Source organism: Gracilinanus agilis, chromosome 5, assembly GCF_016433145.1.
Source record: "Gracilinanus agilis isolate LMUSP501 chromosome 5, AgileGrace, whole genome shotgun sequence".
NCBI classification, from domain to species: Eukaryota; Metazoa; Chordata; class Mammalia; order Didelphimorphia; family Didelphidae; genus Gracilinanus; species Gracilinanus agilis.
This window is the reverse complement of record NC_058134.1, coordinates 273,641,077-273,662,236: the sequence shown is the minus strand read 5'-3', so window position 1 is coordinate 273,662,236 and position 21,160 is coordinate 273,641,077. Positions and strand designations below refer to the sequence as shown.

The window sequence follows — 21,160 nt, the reverse complement described above, 5'->3', positions numbered from 1 at the left end:
GCAGGTACAATATTTAGCCTGAAGAATGTTACTTGATTAAATCAATTCTAGCTTTGGGAGAAATTTGAATTCATTTGCAGTCACAGAAGCTCAAGTTAGAACTGGAACTGCTTCCCCTGTGTTTGATTTGGCTTGCTTCAGAACTGAAACACACCTTTATTTAAATAAAAATTATTTCCTCTTCCTTTCTTTCTACCTTATAAAAGGTCTTGTGGTGGGAGAGGGAAAGCAGATTTTATTTTTAGGGATTGGATTCTTTGACTTTAATTAAGTTGAATGAAACTCCAAACATTAATTTTGCATGTGATTATGTGTTCTCAATGGAGGTCAATTGATTTCCATTTCTTTCTACAGGATTCAGGGCAAGTCATCCCCCTCATTGTGGAAAGCTGCATTAGGTTTATCAATCTGTACGGTAAGCTGCCAATATTAACTACTCTGCACGTTTTGAGTCAACTTGGCCTCTTACTTGTTAAAGTCATTTGCAGAGCAAGCCTAGAGGACGGGCTGCCATTTTTCACCTTGTCTCTCCTCCTTTCTCTTTTTTAATAGGTCTTCAGCATCAGGGGATTTTCCGAGTGTCTGGCTCCCAGGTGGAAGTCAATGACATTAAAAATTCATTTGAGAGAGGTAATCATCGTATTTTTATCCAAACAAGTAGCGGAAAGACTGCTTCTCAAACTACTCTTAAAAATTCATCATTTTCCTGAGTGTCACAGGGGCACGACCACTCTGTGTAACCCTCTACATCACTCTTGGGGTGGGCGGTAGAGGAAGGAGCAAGTGGAGAAATAAGGAATAATCACCTAAGAAAAATGGCACAAAAGTGTACAATGCAGGGGAGCTGGTAAATGGAATCAACTGAAATGGTAGGATTTGTTACCAAGGTCTAAGAAGCCGTGAAACATGACTTCCCTGATGTAGGACAGGATAGGCAGCCTACCAAAGCACCATGCAAAGTGATTCTGAGTGGGAGAAGCAGGGGAAGCTATCTACAAGATTGTAAATTATCTGGGCATCCCTGCTTCCTCGCTCTGTTTCCTGATACCCTTTTTATATTTTGCTCCCGACTACCTAAACGTGTTCCCATTTTCTCTCTCTCTTTTTAAAAAAATAGCCCTTACCATCTGTCTTCCAATCAATACCAAGCATCAGTTCCAAGGCAGAAGAGCGGTAAGGGCTAGGCAATGAGAGTTGTCAAGGGTCACACAGCTAGGAAGAGTCTGAGAACAGATTTGAACCCAGGACCTCTTGTCTCTGAGCCCGGCTTTTTAAGCCACCCAGCTGCCCCCTGTCTATGAATTTTAATTTAAAAAATATTTTTTGCAATAACATTTTTTAAACCCTTCCTTTCCATCTTAGAATCAATATTGTGTGTTGGTTCTGAGGCAGAAGAGAGGTCAGGACTAGGCAATGAGGGTTAAGCAACAAGCCCAAGATTACCCAACTAGATAGTGTCTGATGCTCTATCCACTAAGCCACCTAGCTACCCCAGTACATCACTTTTTACACATTCAAACTAACCAGAAAGTATAGATTTAACTCTAAAAAAAATAGAGACAAGCTTTTAAACAGGAACTCATTCTCCCAATGAGAAGGGGATCATCATTGTCCTTTTCAGCTGGCTCAAACAGCCAAAGACTTTCTCCCTCTTAGTTCTTATCCAAATAATTTACAGGTTCCTAGTACACTAGCAACACCCATCTCTCCTAAAAGCAAAAAAAAATGAAAGCTTTGGAGACACTCTCTTCCAAATCTTCACAAGCATGATAGGCTATTTCCACCCTCCAGGGTAAGAGAAAACAGCCTATCTCTTTTCAATATACTCAGCCCCAATTCAGTCTAAGAGTCCTTAAAAGCCAGATAATTCTGTTACAGGCAGCAGAACTTCATTCCTGGTATACAATTTCTCCACGGTCAAAAGATATTAATGATTTCCTAGCATGCTGTTCCTGGTAACGAGAAAGGAAAACGAGAGGGTGTGTGTTCAAAAACCAAAGAAGGAGGCAACAAAGAACTCTTCACTTGAGTTAAATCAGAGAGTGAAGATAAGTCAGTTCAGAATCTAGGAAATAATGAAGAATTTGTTTAATATATAAATGTCTTTCTTAGAAAGATGATTTCTGGATAGCAAACATGGAATAAGGAGACAGCTAGTGAGTTAGTTGTTTTCATGGTCTTGACGTTGGCTTTTTCACTTTATTTAACCAAACTGATTTGGAATCTCCCTCTACAAAGTGGGCCAGTTTATAAACAAATGTGTAATAGGGACTGAAGGGTACACTGGTCAATCCAATGGTCCCAACATGTGACACCAAAAATAGGGGGTGTCATACTTTAAAAATGTAAGGCACAACAGAAAAAGTTGTTGGGGAGGCTTGGGGAGGGGTGGTGTTTAAAAATCATCACACACACACACACACACACACACAAATTATTTCATTTCAGTGACGAGTTCTTTGTTGTTTCTCCTCTTTGGTTCTTGAACACACACCCTCTCATTTTCCTTTCTTGTTACCATTTTTTCACATTTCTCCCAAGTTAAGGGTAGAGTTTCTAATTGCCCCTTTGTAGATAGCCTGAAAATGCTACCAAATCTTGAGTTACTTAAGATTCTATCTGTTTTGAATAGATTTATCTCGGTAGTGTTACGATTGGGGCAGCTGAGTGGCTCAATGGATTGAGAGCCAGACCTAGAGACTGGAGGTCCTAGGTTCAAGTCCGGCCTCGGACACTTCCAGCTGTGTGACCTTGGGCAAGTCACTTGACCCCTACTGCCCACCCTTACCACTCCTGGGCCAAGGACGGTCCCTAGCCCGGATGAAAAAAGGAGGAGGGTTGGGCGTGGGGCTAGCAACCTCACCCTGTAAAAACTACATCTGCTAAAGAAACTGCAACCTAAAGTAGGGGCAGCTGGGCTAGCTCAGTGGATTGAGAGCCAGGCCTAGAGACGAAAGGTCCTAGGTTCAAGTCCGGACTCAAACACTTCCCAGCTGGGTGACCCTGAGCGACTGTGTGTCCCATTGCCTACTGGTTGTGGCCCTATGCTCCTAGAATGGAGTCCCAGGATAAAAAAAAAAAAAAGTGTTAGGATTAAAAGTGATAAAGACTGATATAATAAGAGAAATTAGTAGTTTAATTAAAACCATGGCCATGTTGGTAAAATATATATGACAACGCCTATCTTTTAATTTTACCGCCAAAGCCCATTCTCTCTCCCACTCGCCAACCAGCTCTTCAGGAAGACCAAAGGGCCTTGTCTAGGCCCTCCTCTGAATTTAAACTGCCCCACTTGCGTGGGGATCTTTGATGTCCCCACGCCCTAAGACCCATTGGAATCATGGGTAATGTAGTCTCAAAGCCCCCACGTGTCCATAGGGAGTCTGCTAGACACTTCCAAATAGCACTTCCCGAAATTTAAAACAAACATTTCCCCCTGAGATCCAGCAAAAAAAGGTTGGCCCTTTTTCTTAGCTGGATCTGTAAACATAGACAACTTCTAATTTTTAGGAATTCGGGGATAAAAGAAATAAACAAATGGATAAAACTAGCCATATTGACAAAAAACCAATTTGGGGGCAGTCCCCTATTGGCATATTAGTGTACATTCAAAACAGTACATTCAACTCAATTTTAACTCCCCATAATTCAATTTTGATCTTCATGGTCCAGTGAAGGGTCTTTAGGCATCTTTTTGGTGCCTTCACCAAACAGGTCTGTCGTCTGGATTCTGGGGAGATGGCAAAATCCTTATCCTGAAATTATTCTCAAAAGAATTTAAACTTTACATTATAGATTACAAAACATGCATTTTATTCTAAGAATTATACATTTTCCCCTGAAATTACTCCTAAAAGAGTTAAAGATACATATATTTTTACATTATTGAATTTTTAAAAACTTAACACACATCCCCCTGAGGAAAATTCTAAACATACCTTTTTTTCTGAAAAGGGTACCTCAGGTCAGCTAAGGATGAGCTAAGGATGAGTCACAAGGGTTGTATGAAATCATTTGGCAAAATAAAAAAAATAAAATTCAAGAAAAAAGAAGAAAAAATTAACTTGTGAATGAAATATAAAATGTGCAAAAAATGAAAGGAAAATAAATTTATAACAGGCCTTTGAATCAAGGCCCAATGAAAGTGATTTAAGCAGTTTGCTATTACCCATTCAGGGCCTGGACTTAAGGGAAATGTCTCTCTCTGATCTGATTTGCCATCAGCTTTTCAGGGAAATGAGCCAAATAAATAACCAATCTTAGGTGCTTCACTAGGAATTCAAGTTGAGGGGACCCATGTCCTCTAAAGTTTTAGAAAAGACTGGGACTCCAGGACTCAAACCCCAATTTCAAGCCCTAAAGTACTGGCATAGACCTCTGCAATCCATGCAGATTTTTAGTCAAGTCTTTGTGACCTTGTGCTTTCTTAGCACTGTTAACGGTTCTTTTGTTCCCTTCTCCTGGAATCAGACAGAAAGGCATTAAATCACAGTCCCATAGTTCTCAGGCTCTTCAGGTGTTTGCATTAAGCTTATATTACTGTAAAATCAAAAAAATGATAAATAATGATAATATATGTACTTCCAGTATAAGATGAGAAAAAGGAAAAATCAATTGCTCTAATTAAAAAAAGGAATGTTTTAAAAATAGAAAATATATACATATAGCTTAGAACTAGTGATGGGTTTTTTTTTTACCCAAAAATGAGATTCACTTTCTGTGAGGGTTTTACAAAATAGCTGGTTCACAATGCACATTCAAAAAGAGTACCATAATTTCTAATAACACATTTTAAAACAATAAACAATGATGTTTTAAAAATCATATACTTGTTACAACTTTTAAATCTTGGCTAAGAGTTTCTCAACAAACTGTTACTGCTTTCATATCAAAATCTGATATTTAAAAAAATCTTCTGGTCTAAATTACCTCAAGAATTCTAGATCCTTCTGATAAAAGTATACAGGAGCTCCTTGGCTTCCTGTTTTAAAAAAATCCCAGGTAGGAAATTTTCATGCTTCTACCCATTTAAGGTAATAATTTTTCTTATAATAAAATATATATAAAAGCTTATCCTTTAAGACAACAATTCTTAAGATCTAGAGTAAAAGTTAAAAGACCTCTTGTAAAATTACAATTTAAATCTCAAGGCATGGAAACTCCCAAGGATCTATACAATTACCAAGACAGAACAAAACTTAAAAGACATGTGCTCCTATAGAATGTTCATAGATGGTATATATAACCGCATTGTTTTTGATACAGTAAGCTTTAAGTAAATTAGGAAATATAATAATCATAAGCAGAAACTTCATTAGCTTAAAATGATTTAGTGCAACAGGAAAATCAACGAAATAAGCAAGATTAATTCACAAAACTAATCAGCAAAATACAGTAAGATATAGAGTCCTTTTAAAACAGAAATAAAACTCATTCAGTTCTGAGGTTTTAAAAGTTAAGGGGTTTTTTAAGTTCAAAGTTCTAAGCAGGTATGGGGTGAATTTCTTCCCCTGATGTTCAGTTCTTAATCACAAGAAAGTTTGAATAGGCCATGCGGCCGATGAAGAGTAATCACTAGTTCAAGGTTTAAACACTAGCATCCACGTGGGGTCGGGTCGTGGGCTCAGGGATAGAGAAAAGCTTAGGCCAGTTTTGTAGAAAATCCCACGTGTAGAAATTGTGGGCGGGGGTTTCACCGTGGAGGGCAAGAATGGCCTTCCAGGTTAAGAGTCCTCTATAAGAGAGTAGGGAGAAAGGAGGATACTTCCCAAATCTTTAGCGGCAGAGCTGAAGCTGAAACGGCAGCACTCGGCAAGTCAGGGCAGGGGTCGCTCAGAAATCTCAGGATTCAGTGAGGCAAGAACAGAGGCCAGCGGTCTGTACTGGTGGGCTCAGGATTTGGCAGAGATCAGAAGCGGCAGGAACATGAGGCAGCGGTGAGTACTGGTGGGCCAGGCAGGAATGGAGTCCAGGTCAAGAGTCAGAAATGGCGGCAGAGAACATACTGGCTAGGCACCGGCATTTTGGTTTTAAAGCCAGAAGCCAGAATCAGCTGGCCTGACCTCCCAAGGTGGTTTGGGCTGGACTGGCTGGCTGAGTCCCACAGGAGGCAAAAACATGCTGTTGCTTATAGCAAAAGCATGGCGAGGAAAGCCAGTCTCCTTTTTAAAAAAGTTGCTCAAAAGAGCTGAGCAAGATGGCCAAAAAGAAAGCATGGCTATTGTTTCTGTAAGGCTAGCTGGAAAATTTAGGGTTCTTAATCCAAACTTCGTATGGTTGCCATCAATGTTACAATTAAAAATGATAAAGACTGATATAATAAGAGAAATTAGTAGTTTAATTAAAACCATGGCCATGTTGGTAAAATATATATGACAACGCCTATCTTTTAATTTTACCGCCAAAGCCCATTCTCTCTCCCACTCGCCAACCAGCTCTTCAGGAAGACCAAAGGGCCTTGTCTAGGCCCTCCTCTGAATTTAAACTGCCCCACTTGCGTGGGGATCTTTGATGTCCCCACGCCCTAAGACTCATTGGAATCATGGGTAATGTAGTCTCAAAGCCCCCGCATGTCCACAGGAAGTCTGCTAGACACTTCCAAATAGCACTTCCCGGAATTTAAAACAAACAGTAGAGAGATGGACATTTATATTCTAGAACTTTGTGACCAGGAGCAGTCTATATTACCTCTGAAACATTTCGCTGCCCCAGGTACACACATATTGGATTTTGACACTATAGCCAGGGAATTCTGGAAAGAGAATTCAATTGAAATGTTAATGTTACAATACTCATTGGGAGGGGAAAGAACCTTGGACAGCATCATGAAGGCCATAATTTTTTTTTCTTTACATTTTGGCATAATGTAAGGTATTATTTGGTATCAAAATTTAAAACAGCTTTATTTAAACCACCTATTTTTAGTATAATCACCGGGTGGGATTTCTAAACCAGTAATTTTAATTTTAGTTCCATATAAAATCTCACTAATTATAATTAACAGCCTTATAAAGAAATGTCAATGGTTTTCATCAGAGTGAACAAAGATATATGAATAATTTGGTTTTTACTCATTTATTTTAGGTGAAAATCCCTTGGCTGATGACCAAAGTAACCATGACATTAACTCAGTTGCTGGAGTTCTGAAACTTTTTTTCCGCGGGCTGGAAAACCCCCTCTTTCCTAAGGAAAGATTTAATGATCTTATTTCATGTGTCAGTAAGTAGACTTTTTTGCAGTTTTCTAAAAAATCTTTCTCTCTGAGAACTGTGTGTTTTAGTCAACAACTTCCTGGAAAGGGCAAAAGACAGCCCCTTGGATTTCAGAGACAACCTGTTTCCATTCAGGAGCAGCTGTCTCTAGGGTGAGTCTCGCTCCATAGCCTGGGTCACTCCCTTTATGGAGTGGGGCTGAATATTGCTGCATTCATTGGTTGGAGTACAGTTGTGAGGATGTTTCTGAATCAATATGAAATCTTAAAGCGTCCAGGACTGTTCATTTTCTTCCAGGTACAAGGATGTGTTCTAGCAGGCTAAGGGATAGAGGAAGGTGAGATACACACAAACGAGAAGCTTGGTTCTTCTCCTAGCCCAGTTTAAACATCTAGTAACACATCCATGTTCTGAAAATTGCTTCAAGGAATTTCCACACCATGCAGGTGAATTCCTGTTAGCATGCCTGCGTATCATTGGGGACTGACCCTCGTTCTGTTGGCTATTCTGAGAAGAAGTTTGACTTCTATCAGGGTGGAGAGGGAAGGACAGCTTGGGAGAGAGAGAGAGTCCAGTTTTTGCATTACCTGCCTCAGTTTGTAGGGGGCCCAGATGAGATTTACATGGGTTTAACAGCTTTGTAAAATGTTATAACTTGACAATGAAGCGGTATTACATCCAGGGAGACTCCAAAGTTGTTATCCCTAGCATAGTTAGGAAAAGGGGAGATCCAAACTCTTTAAAAGTGAAAAAATGATCCTAGGGATTGTAAGGATTACATTGATGGTTTTACTAAATATATGAGAATTCTAAAATAATGTGGTGGTTGCCAGTTTAAAAAAATTATAGCTCAAGTCAAAATGACTTTTCAGTAGTTTATTTACAAAGAGGTGGAAAAGGTGAAAGTAGAGAAATGTAAGAAGAGAGTAGAGAAAATGTTGAGTCTGTCACGCTAAATGTTGCTCCGCTGTTCAGAGCAACCCCAACAGGGCGTGATAACCGTCAGCCAGAGCACCTGGTGGTAAATTATATAACCGTCAGCCAGAGCACCCAGTGGTAAATTAATGGAGGGTTCCACCCACACAGCCTCCTCCAAGAGGGGCCTCTCCAGACCTAATCTCTCCAGAAGCCAGGAAAGGAGGGTCAAGTACTCACTCACCCAAGATGAACTTCAAAGGAGAAGATCCAGAAGCAGTCTTACCGGAACCTGTTCAAGAGCCAAAGTCCCAGACCAAATCGCATGCTGAAGACTCAAGCTGAAGACCCCTTGGACAGGAAGTTTGGGCCTTTTTATAGTCCTTTCTCCATATCACTTCCTATCCCTTCCTCCACTTTACAGGGACCAATTGCAGTCTATCAGTTTGCTTAGCACTGCCCAGGGGATGGTCAGTCACCTCTGGAGTTGTTACCCACTTCACTAAGTGGTTTTGGAACTTCCTTACTTAGTGTTAAGTGGGAGTGTTTAAGTTTTTGGTTGATTAATTTAAAATTAGGCAAGGGGAGAGTTAATCCTATCTTGACAGGATTGGATGCTCTACAGCACCAGTTTTAAAAAAATAGCTCATAGCCTTAATGGATCCTAGATGGATCATCAAGTCCAACATCCTCTTTTTACAGATGAGGAAACTAAGATCCAGAAATATTAAGTGGCTTGCCCATGGTCACATAGCTTATTAGGTGTCTGAGGTGAGATTTGAATTCAGATCTTCCCAACTCAAAGGCCAGTGTCCCATCCACTGCACTAATTAACTACATATAGTTTCTGGTCTGGAAATGCTCTCCCTGATAGACCTTTGTGTTTGGTCAATAGAACCCTCTGAATTCTTTCTGAAGAATAAGCATTCCCATTAATGGAAAAGTCAAGGGTCGACCTCACTATTTGGGCATGCCTCTTGGAACACATGGTACTGCACCCAGAAATTTTGGTTTATAAAAGTCTGAGGTCACAACTTTTCCTTAATTCAATTCAGTGAATTCATAACATACCAACTATTTCAAGACACCATGCCTGGGCATAGAAAGACCAAAAAGAAACTGTCCTCAACATGCTTGCCTTTTACTAAGTGGAGCAAAGGAGTAGGAAGGGAAGGGGGATGTGATATATACGCATTCAACTAAATTAAAATATATAGCAAAAAAATAAGTAAATAAGTGATATATAAATATATATGTAAATCTTATATACATATATGTATTTATATAGCTCCACAATTCTATTCCCTGTATTTTGAGACAGTTATGCCACACGGATTGATAGCCAGGCTCAGAAATGAGAAATCCTGGGTTCAAAGGCTTCCTGGGTGTATGACCCTGGGCATGTCACTTAACCCCCATTGACTAGCCCTTCTGTCTTGGAACCATTAGGTAGCATTGATTCAAAGACAGAAGGTAAGGGGTTTTAAATAAAAATAAAAAATGGGTATATGTGTATATATCATATATATCTTTATATGCATATTTTATGATATATATTGAGATGTCTAAATACATCTAAATACATATCTATATAAATATATAAGCATATATTTATGAATAATACATAGTAATATATACCAATATAAATATAAAGTAAAAATATTAACATATGATTAATAAATAATAAAATTTAAATATAAATGAACATCTATGTCAAGATATAGACATATAAACATATATCATATATATAAACATATGTCAAAATATATAAATGTATATAAATATCTATATATTGAGATATATAGATAAATATCTATAGATATATAAAGATATAGATAGATTATAATAGATTAGGTAGATAGATAGATAGATAGATAGATAGATAGATAGATAGATAGATAGATAGACAGACAGACAGACAGGCAGACAGGCAGACAGATAGACAGACCCGAAGTCAATACAAAGTGCTTTCCAAAGGGAGAGAGAATTCCCAACTACTATACTTTTTAAAAACTCTTCCAAGAAAGCTTCCTCAAGCTCAGTTAGATATGATTATGGGTAATTCAGAATGTCTCTGAAGCATTTCAGTATTCATGCATACATGCACACATGTGCATGCACACACAAACACTGCCTGAGTCATCATAGCAGACTTTTGACCCAGCTGGAAAGAACTAGAATTTTTTTCTTTTTTAAAAGCGAGATGTCATGATCCTGGAATTCCCTTTTGCCATGACCAGAGCTTTCCCTCACATCCTGAAAACTGCCTTAAATGTGGGGAAATAAGCACTCTGGGGATTTTCATCTGCAACATTCAGCAGATTTCTAGTTGTACAGATCACATTGTCTTCTTTAGGCATCCCATGTGACAGACGGAGGAGAGGATGCCTGGCCATGGAGCTAGTGGTAGGCTGCCTTTAGCTCCACAGCTTTACTCCCCATATTTTGACACAGTCATGTCAGGGACTCAGTCAGCCCATTAACACTTGTTTCCCACTCCTGTTATATTTTTCTTCCAATAGGTCACCCCATAAGGGCCTCTAAAAAGAATCAATCAATTCATATTCATTTAGGACCTACTATGTGCCCTCATAGAGCTTACAATCTAATGAAGGAAGCTCCAAGCATATGCATAAATATATATATATAGCGTGCGCGCGCACACACACACACACACACACACACACACACACACACACACGAAGCAAGCTATATACAAGGTACTTAGGACATAACTGCCAGAGGGAAGGTTCCCTATTGAACTTAAGGCTTTAATTAGTACTTCTAGTTAAAATTCTCCAAGTCTTTCTAATGACAGTTCCAAATGGATCCATAACTTGAGACATAGTTTTGTATTTTTGTTTGGAGCTGTGATAGCACTGAATAGGGAACTCCTAGAGAAATCAATCCCTCCACCAATACAAATAGCAGCTCTCATTAAATCTGTCACTGAAGAGAGTCTCAGACTGAGTATGTGAGAGGAAAAGGGATTTGCAGTAGGTATCAGAGGCAGAATTTGAACCTGATTCTTTCAAGGCTTCCAGCCTGGTCCTCCAAACCATTATTCTTCTTATACATATCTGTTTGTGTCTCTCACCTTTCCTGTTAGACTGTAATTCCTGGAGGATAGGGAATTGGAGTCTAACTCTTACCATGTAGATGTTCAATAAATGTTCCTGGATTAAAAAAAAAAATCTGCAGCCCTAATAAATGCTTGTTGAAGGAACAATAGCAAGAAATGGTTGCTGGGAGAGGCAGGGGAAAGAGATCTATTGAGAGATAAAGGTGAACCACAAACAAAAGGAAGCTATTTTTAAAGTGTTAAAATAAAGGTCATCCAAGTAATTGAAGGACTTTCTCCACTCTAAATCAGTGATCTTTATGAGGGGCCATAGTATAAAATGTTGAGTATTTTAAAAAATACACAGGGGCAGCTAGATAGTTCAGTGGATAGAGTGCCAGCCCTGGAGTTGGGAGGTTCAAATCTCATCACAGAAAGCTGTGTGACCCTGGGTTAGTGACTTAATCCCATTGCCTAACCCTTATCACTCTTCTGCCTTAGAACCAATCCTTATATCAATTCCAAGATAGAAGGTAAGGGTTAAATAAATTAAAGACACACAAATCACACTCAAGTCTCCCATCCTTCCCCTTTAGGACTGACTCTACTATTAATTGTTTGGTTTGAAAGCAAGGCAAAGAGTAATCCAAATGAATTCAATTTATTTTCCTCTCTCTATACCTCTTCCTTCCTCTCCTCCTACCCCCTTTCCTTCTCTTTTTTCTTCTCCTTTCTTCATCTTTCTAGCTCTTCCAATAAACTTCACACACACATTTGTGCACGTCAGACATTGAAAAAATAAAACATGAGCACTTACTTAAATATGTAACTGAACTGGTAAATTGATCTTGGAAGCTGAGTATTTAGAGATGGATGTCAGGAATATTTGCGGCAACTGCCATTAAATAAATACCTTTTCTAAATGTAGGCATGGTGGAATTTCCGTCCATGGCTTAGCACTGAAGGATAAGCTAGCAAGGGGAAATAGCATTCTGTGATTTAGCATTTGCTCTCTGGCAAACACGTTAGAAAGGCTGCCACCGAAGATCTGCTAGTTGCCATTTTCTAAATTCAAAGAGACAATTTGTGGTTTGCTTTTCATGTGGATCCTCTTGGAGCTCTCAGGTCATTAGAAAGCAGACATGCAAAGTCTCCAGTTCTGAGACAAGAACCTTTATTCACTTGGAGAACTTTAACTACAAGTACCAAGTTTAGCTGAGAATTCCCCTTTTCCCAAGTAAATGAGCTTAGAAAGTGGTTATTGCTTATGAAAATAAACAAAACAGTCACAGTTTTTCCCAGGAAAAAAATGTACCCCAAAGGAGCAAATGTGGTCTTTTTGCCCTCTTTTTAATTCATAATTACACATTTATTTCAGGCATGAACATCATTGAGCAAAACTGGATTGCAAACAAGTATACAACTAGCATAGCACGCCTAGGGACTTGCAGCCATCGGTAATCACTTGTCTTCTCTTCCAGAGAAGGATGGGGAGGGGGCATGAGATTCCATATTCATTCACAGACAGGTATAGACAGAGACATTTTCCAGGTTACCCATGACAACCGTTCATGTTGGCCCCCATTCTGGACCCAGGAGAGCATGCCAGATGCAGGAGCCAGAGCACAAACCATGCCGGGATGGCTGAGCCTTGAGGGCTCTGCCAGGGGAAATTCTCCCTTCTGGCTGCCCCCTCCGCCATCCAGTGGCTTCCATGCCGCGAGCCCCGACACGGCCCCTTCAGGAGCGCCACACAGCAGCCGTCGCCCCGCGTTACACGGAGAGAAAATAGAAAATCGAATCCCACTAAAGCTTTCCTTTGATGCAGCTTTGCTTTTCTCATCCCATTGCCTGAGCCCGAGATGCTTTGGCTTCTGCCATGGGCAAGAGGAACTACAACTCACCACTGACAGCTTAATTTAAGTATTATATTGAGTATTATATATATATATATACATATATATATATATCATATTGAGTATTCTATTAAGTAGGATGTATATTACACTCAGAATTATATTAATTATATATTATATTAAGTATTATATTATGAGATTATATTGAGTATTATGTATATTATACTCAGTATTATATATTATATTAAGTATTATGCTATGAGATTATATTGAGTATTATATATTATATTTAGTATTATGATTATTCTATTAAGTATTATGTATATTACACTCAGCATTATATTGATTATATATTATATTTAATATTATGAGTATTCTATTAAGTATTATGTATATTACACTCAGTATTATTTATTGTATATTATATTATTATATATTATAAGATTATATTGAGTATTATATATATTTAGTATTATGAGTGTTCTATTAAGTATTATGTATATGATTCTCAGTATTATATTGATTATATATTATATTATTATATATTATGATTATATTGAGTATTGTGTATTTAGTATTATGAGTGTTCTATTAAGTATTGTGTATATTACACTCAGTATTATATTGATTATATATTATATTTAATATTATGAGTATTCTATTAAGTATTATGTATATTACACTCAGTATTATATTGATTATATGTTATATTAAGTATTATATTATAAGATTATATTGAGTATCATATATTTAGTATTATGAGTACCATATTAAGTATATTATATTGAGTGTATATATAAGATTATATTGAGTACTATGTATATTATACTCAGTATTATATTTATTATACTGAGTATTATATTGGTTATATTGAGTATTATATTATACTGAGTATTAGTTATAGAGTATAATATTAGATTGAGTATTATATATTATACTGAGTATTATTGATTATATTGAGTGTTATATTGATTATATTGAATATTATATTATACTGAGTATTACATATATTATACTGAGTTTTATATTGATTATATATTATACTGTGTTATTGATTATATTGAGTATTATGTTATACTCAATATTATATATTATATTATACTGAGTATTATATTGATTGTATATTATATGAAGTATTATATGTTATACTGAGTATTATATTGATTATATAGCACACTGAGTATTCTATTAAGTATTATGTATATTATACTGAGTATTATATATTATACTAAGTATTATTTTGAGTATATTAAGTATTATATATTTTACTAGTTATCATATTAAGTAATGTATGTTATATTGAGTATCATTAAGTGTTATGTTATACTGAGGGTATTAAGAAGTACATATATTATACTGTTCTATTGAGTATTATATATATATATATAAATATATATATATATATTTAGTTTTCTATTAAGTATTTAAGATGGCAGGAGCATAGATTTTTTTGAGCTGAAAGGGACCTTCAAGGCCATCTGATTCAAATCCCTCATTTTACAACAAAGGAAGCCAAGACTCAAGAGATTAGCTAATTCTCTCAAGGTCCTGTTGGGAGTCAGGGCCAGAGCTAGGATTAGAACCCAAGCCCAGACACCGTGACTCTGAGAGGCAATGGATTTTCCACTGTACCAGTCAAACAGCAAATGTTCCTTAAGCACCTGCTAGCATAGTAGATAGAGCACGGGATGTGGATTTAGGAAGTCCTGAGTTCCAATCTGGCCTCAGACACTTCCTATCTGAGTAACTCTGGACAAATATGCCTCAGTTTCCCCATATGTAAAATGAGGGTGATAATAACAGCGCACATCTCTCCAAATAATTGTGAAGATCAAACAAGTTAAGGGTCATCAAGTACTTAGCACAGTGCATGGCACATAGTAAACCGTATACAAACGTTAGCTAGCAGTTCTTATTGTGTACACCAGGGACACAAAGACAGAAGTCCCCGTCCCATGGAAGCCGACATTCAGACAAGGGAGGCAGCATGTCTGTGTACATATTCTCTGTCCCTCTCGGTGTGCAGAACCCATCCACGCAGCACCGAATACCCTCGACGTGTCTGTCTGTGTAGACAGAATTCTGGCAGCTCGGGAAGGGGAGGATGTGGGCAGACGGGAGACGAGGCAAGTTGTCTTTGATGCCTGGAATTCATTCTGATTCTTAGAATCTCTCATTTCCCCCTTCACCAAGCTGGAGAACCAGCTTCTTCTCTAGGGGACCCTTCCTGATACTCTCCCCAAAAATTACCTTGTAATACTGTAGATTTTATATCTATAATGTTGCTTCCCCTAATCAAATCTTTTTTTAAACCCTGACCTTCCATCTTGGAATCAATACTGTGTATTGGCTCCAAGGCAGAAGAGCGGTAAGGGCTGGGCAATGGGGGGTTAAGTGACTTGCCCAGGGTCACACAGTCTGTCTGAGGTCATATTTGAACCCAGATCCTCCTGTCTCCAAGCCTGACTCTCCATCCACTGAGTCACCAAACTGTACCCCCAAACCCCAATAGAATTTAATCTCCATGAAGGCAGGGATTGTCTTAGTTTGGGACTTTATTTCTTCAAAACTGGCACATGGCTCATATTGATCAGTAATTAATTGCCTGTTGATTGATTAGTTGATGTAAAAGGTACCTGAGCTGAATTTGGAAGGAAACCAAGGGGCAGAGATGTTCCCACCATCCTGAGAGGTGGCGATAATTCACCAAAGGATCTTACTTTATGATCCTAGACCTAGAGCTGGAAGGGGGATTCGGAGACCATCTCATTCAACGCCCTCATTTTATAGACAAGGAAGCTCAAGACCAGAAATGTGCAAGGATTCACCTAACGTCCCAATGGCAATTGCAATAATAATAATAAATAGCACAGATGGGATTTGAACCCCAGTCCTCAGACTCCAGAGCTAGCAGTCTCTAGAGCTGACCAGAATCACCCGAAGGATCTTAGATGATGATGGCATTTCTACAGAAGCATGAATATAGAAGGTTTGGTCTATCCTACCGATAAACAAAAATAGCTAACATTGACCTAATGTTTACTGTGTGCAAAGTGTTTTTTAATTATTATCTCACTTGGTCTGCAATGACCCTGGGAAGTAAATGCTATTATTATCCCCGTTTTACAGGTGAGGGGAAACTGAGGCAAGTGGCCTCAGGTCACACTGCTAGGTGTCTGAAGCCAGATTTGAACTCTGGTCTTCCCAACTACAAGCCTGACACTATCCCCTGCGCCATCTTGCTCCCAAGATAGGATTTCATAAGGTTGAAATGGGACCGTGATTGACAATGATGCTTCTTTTAATTTTTTTAAAAATTTAGAATCTTTTTTCATGGTTACATGATTCATGATTCTCTCTCCCCCACCCGGCCGATGATTCTTTTTAAAACTAAGATAAGCTGCTGACCTTCAACTCTAACACAATTAACCATCATTCTCCAGCCCAAAACTAGGTTGGTGGCTTAGAAAACGGTTGGGTCGTCTTCAGGTAACTGAGCTCAGCTTCTCCCTTGGCATGATTCTGTTTGAGACAAAAATTGGGGACAACGTATGTCTCCCTCATTGACAAGAGCATAAACGCCCATTTTTGCTTTTAAGAATGAGTCATGCTTATGAGAAAGAAAACCAGCCACATTCAGAGGAAGAACTGTGGGAAGAGAAACACAGAAGAAAAACAACTGCCTGAACACATGGGTTGATGGGGATATTATTGGGGATGAAGACACTAAACGATAACTCAGTAATATGGAATTAGGTCTTAATAAATGATACATGTAAAACCCAGTGGAATTGTGCATCAGATAAGGGGGATTGGGGGGGTTGGGGGAAAGAGAAAGAACATGATCATGTAACTAGGAGAAAATATTCAAAAGAAAAATTAAAAAATAAAAATAAAAGAATGAGTCATAGCATGTACGATGTGACTCATGTTACCGTGATACTTCAAAATATGTAATTATTTTACACTGTGTGACAAACACTAATTAGAGATGGCATAAGCGTACTGTTACAGTTTTATTCAATACAGCTAAATAGTCAAAGATAGCATTAATCTTAAAAGAGCTAAATAGCAGCTTACCCAACAAGTATTCATTAAATACTTGCTATTTGCAAGACTCTGAGAGGTAGGAATACCAAGGCAGAAGAACACTAAGGGCTAGGCAATAGGAGATAAGTGACTTGCCCAGGGTCATGTAGATAGGAGATACCTGAGACCAGATTTGACCCCAGAACCTCCCCCTCTCTCGTCTGATTCTCTACCCTCTGAGCCACCTGGATTCCCCTCTTTCCTTGACTATTTCAATAGACTCCATCAGACTCCCTGTCCCAATGCCCCCATTCCAACCCATTCTCTATGCTGCCACAAAAAAAAATGTTTTTCTTAATTTTAAATTATTTTATTTTAAATTCTTTTAATTTAATTTAAATCTTAACTTTTCCTAATTTTTCTTAAAGCATAGGTCCTCCTTACTTAGTACCTCCACAATAAAATAGAGTCTCCTCTGTGTGGCATTCAAAGTTCTTTCCAAGCTAGCATCCTTCTAATTCTCCAGGCTTTTACAGCTCTTCCTTTGATGGGATTCTCCATCATCCTGCATCATCTCCACATCAGATGTCTCTCTCCTCTGCTTTGCCTCTTGATCTCTGGCTTCCTTTAAAACTCAGCTTGAATAAACCTCTTCTAAGATGTCTTTCCTGGACTCTAGAGATGCCAATGTCTCGTCTTCCAAGACTACTTTCCATCCACACGATATTTGCCGATTGTTATATTTTGTCTTTCCCATTAAAAGTTTCTGGAGGGCGAGACTATTTTTTTCTTCTGCCTTGGTGTCCCTACCCCTTAGAGTCTAGCAGATAGCAAACATTTAATGAAAGCTTGTTGAGTGAGATTATATTTAGTTTTTTATGATTAATGCTATCTTCAGATATTTAGTTGCGCTGAATAAAACTCTAATAGTATATTTATGCCATCTCTAGTGAGAGTGTTTGTCGCACAGTGTTAAATAATTATCTATTTTGAAGTTTCTTGGTAAGCATGAGTCATTCTTAAAAGCATCTCTATGGACCTCAGTTTCTCCCCCTTAAAATGGAGTTGAATTAGATGGCCTCTGAGGTTCTTGCAAGCTCTAAATCTGATCCTACATATATAGCTCAGCTTCTCTGCTGAAAAAAGGCTAAAAATACCTACATGTCCCCTATCCCCATCCTTACTTGTGGCACATGGAAGCTGAGAGAATCATTGATCTAAGGGAGTTAGTGCTCATGAGGACCAGAAAATAAACATCCTACATTGGGGAATATAACTTCATTTTTCCATGTCCCTCAGAATGCACTTTAGACAACTGCAATGCCAACTAGCCATTTGAGTTCTAGGGACCTAAAAGAATTCACCCATTTCCACAAAAAAAGCAATTTCTCTTGATATCCAACTACAAAAACCAAGAGAAACAGGAAAAGGTAAATAAGAAAGAGAGGGCAAAGAGAGAAAACTCTTATCTTTAAATTTCCTTCTTCAAGGGCTTCAATAAGATCAAATTATTTGTATTCCTATATGGAGAAATCTTACATGCAATTCTAAGAAAGCCATTTCTCTCCTTTTGCCAGGATGGAACAAGGCAGTGCCTGGAAAGTGTGCTGAACCAAGGCACCATGTTCAATAAATTCAACTCTAACCCATCTCCTTTATAGCACCCATGACTCATTCTGAAGCATTTTATATATCATAAATACATTTGACCACAAAAATAAGAGTTTCTGGTGCAGCTAGGTGGGATAGAAAGCCAATTTTGAAGTCAAGAGGACCTGGGTTCAAATCTGGCCTCAGACACATCCTAGCTGTGAGATCCTGAGCAAGTCACTTCCCTCCATTTGCCTAACCCTTGCCCCTTCTGTCTTAGAGTTGTTACTAAGAAAGAGTTTTTAAAAAAAATAAGTAAATAACAAATATATCCATTTCCATTGTGTTCAAATAATAGTGTTATTATTTTTCATGTTAATATAGAGCAGTGATTCCCAAAGTGGGCACCACCACCCCCTGGTAGATGCTGCAGGGATCCAGGGAGGCAGTGATAGCCACAGGTGCATTTATCTTTCCTATTAATTTCTATTAAAATTTAAAAAATTTTATTTTCCAGGGGGCTAAGTAATATTTTTTCTGGAAAGGGGGCGGTAGGCCAAAAAGGTTTGGGAACCACTGATATAGCGGGATCCTTTATGAACGTTGAAGTACTTTGGAAGTATGAAAAGAATTCTTTAGCTGCATTTTAGTTGAACTTTTTGGAATTTAGTAATCTTCAGATATGAGAGCTCCAGGTCAAACTATAGCCCAGGCACTGGTGGGAGTAGGAATTGTTTTTTTTTTTCAAATTCTCATTATGTGATGATTAAGTTATTTGTACTGTTTCCACTCATTTACATCCTGGTGTAGATCATCTGGGAATCATATACCTATGTATTCCTCTCCTTTTCCATCACCAATTACAATTCTCTTCAGCTGTGCAAGGAAACACTTTCGTAGTCAGTGGGCAGCAGCCCTAGATAACCTTTTCCTTCTCAGTTTAAATAGTTGTCCTTCCACTTGGAGCACAGTGAAGGAACTGGGAAAAATTCATTGATTTAACATGATTGTTCATGCATTTTATTTTTAATTTGTAGATTATCACCTATCGGGGCTGGATTAGCTTTTTTTTTTTTGCCCAATTACTATTTTATTTTTTTTTTCAAACATTTATTAGTATTCATTTTTAACATGGTTACATGATTCATGCTCCTTCTTTCCCCTTCGCCCCCCGCACTTCCCCCACCCATTGCCGATGGCCATTTCCACTAGTTTTGTCATGTGTCCTTGATCAAGACCAATTTCCAAATTGTTGGTAGTTGCATTGGTGTGGTAGTTTCGAGTCCACACCCTCAATCATGTCCACCCCGACCCATGCATTCAAGCAGTTGTTTTTCTTATATGTTTCCTCTCCTGCAGTCCTTCCTCTGAATGTGGGTAGCATCTTTACCATAAATCCCTCAGAATTGTCCTGGGTCATTGTATTGCTGCTGGTACAGAGGTCCATTACATTCGATTTTACCATAGTATATCAGTCTCTGTGTACAATGTTCTTCTGGCTCTGCTCCTTTTGCTCTGCATCTGTTCCCGGAGGTCTCTCCAGTTCGCCTGGAACTTCTCCAGTTTGTTATTCCTTTTAGCACAATAGTATTCCATCACCCGCATATACCACAGTTTGTTCAGCCATTCCCCAATTGAAGGACATACCCTCCTTTTCCAATTTGTTGCCACCACAAAAAGCGCAGCTATAAATATTTTTGTACAAGTCTGTTTATCTATGATCTCTTTGGGGTACAAACCCAACAATGGTATGGCTGGATCAAAGGGCAGGCATTCTTTTATAGCCCTTTGAGCATGATTCCAAATTGCCAGCCAGAATGGCTGGATCAGTTCACAGCTCCACCAGCAATGCATTAATGTCCCAGTTTTACCACATCCCCTCCAGCATTCATTACTCTCCCCTTCTTTCATTTTAGACAATCTGCTAGGTGTGAGGTGATACCTCAGAGTTGTTTTGATTTGCATTTCTCTAATTATTAGAGATTTGGAACACTTTCTCATGTGCTTATTGATACTTTTGATTTCTTTACCTGAAAATTGCCTATTCATGTCTCTTGCCCATTTATCAATTGGGGAATGGCTTGATTTTTTATACAATTGCTTTAACTCCTTGTATATTTGAGTGATTAGACCCCTGTCAGAGTTTTTCGTTATAAAGATTTTTTCCCAATTTGTTGTTTCCCTTCTGATTTTAACTACATTGTTTTTGTTTGTACAAAAACTTTTTAGTTTAATATAATCAAAACCATTTAATTTACATTTTGTAATTTTCTCTAACTCTTGCTTGGTTTTAAAGTCTTTCCTTTCCCAGAGATCTGACAAGTATACTATTCTGTGTTCACTTAACTTATTTATAGTTTCCCTCTTTATATTCAAGTCATTCACCCATTCTGAATTTATCTTGGTGTAGGGTGTGAGATGTTGATCTAGACCTAATCTCTCCCATATTGTTTTCCAAATTTCCCAGCAGTTTTTGTCAAATAGTGGATTCATGTCCC

The 21,160-nt window shown here is 38.1% G+C and overlaps 1 protein-coding gene across 2 annotated transcripts in view; it reads left to right on the top strand.

The window, feature by feature from the left end:
• Positions 1-21,160, top strand: part of SRGAP1 (SLIT-ROBO Rho GTPase activating protein 1) — a 354,516-nt gene that overhangs the window by 290,595 nt on the left and 42,761 nt on the right. For both annotated transcript variants that reach the window (XM_044678455.1, XM_044678454.1), the window contains exons 13-15: positions 355-415; positions 553-630; positions 7,084-7,218. In XM_044678455.1, coding sequence (XP_044534390.1) covers positions 355-415; positions 553-630; positions 7,084-7,218 — 274 coding nt within the window. The remainder of the gene's footprint in view (positions 1-354; positions 416-552; positions 631-7,083; positions 7,219-21,160) is intronic.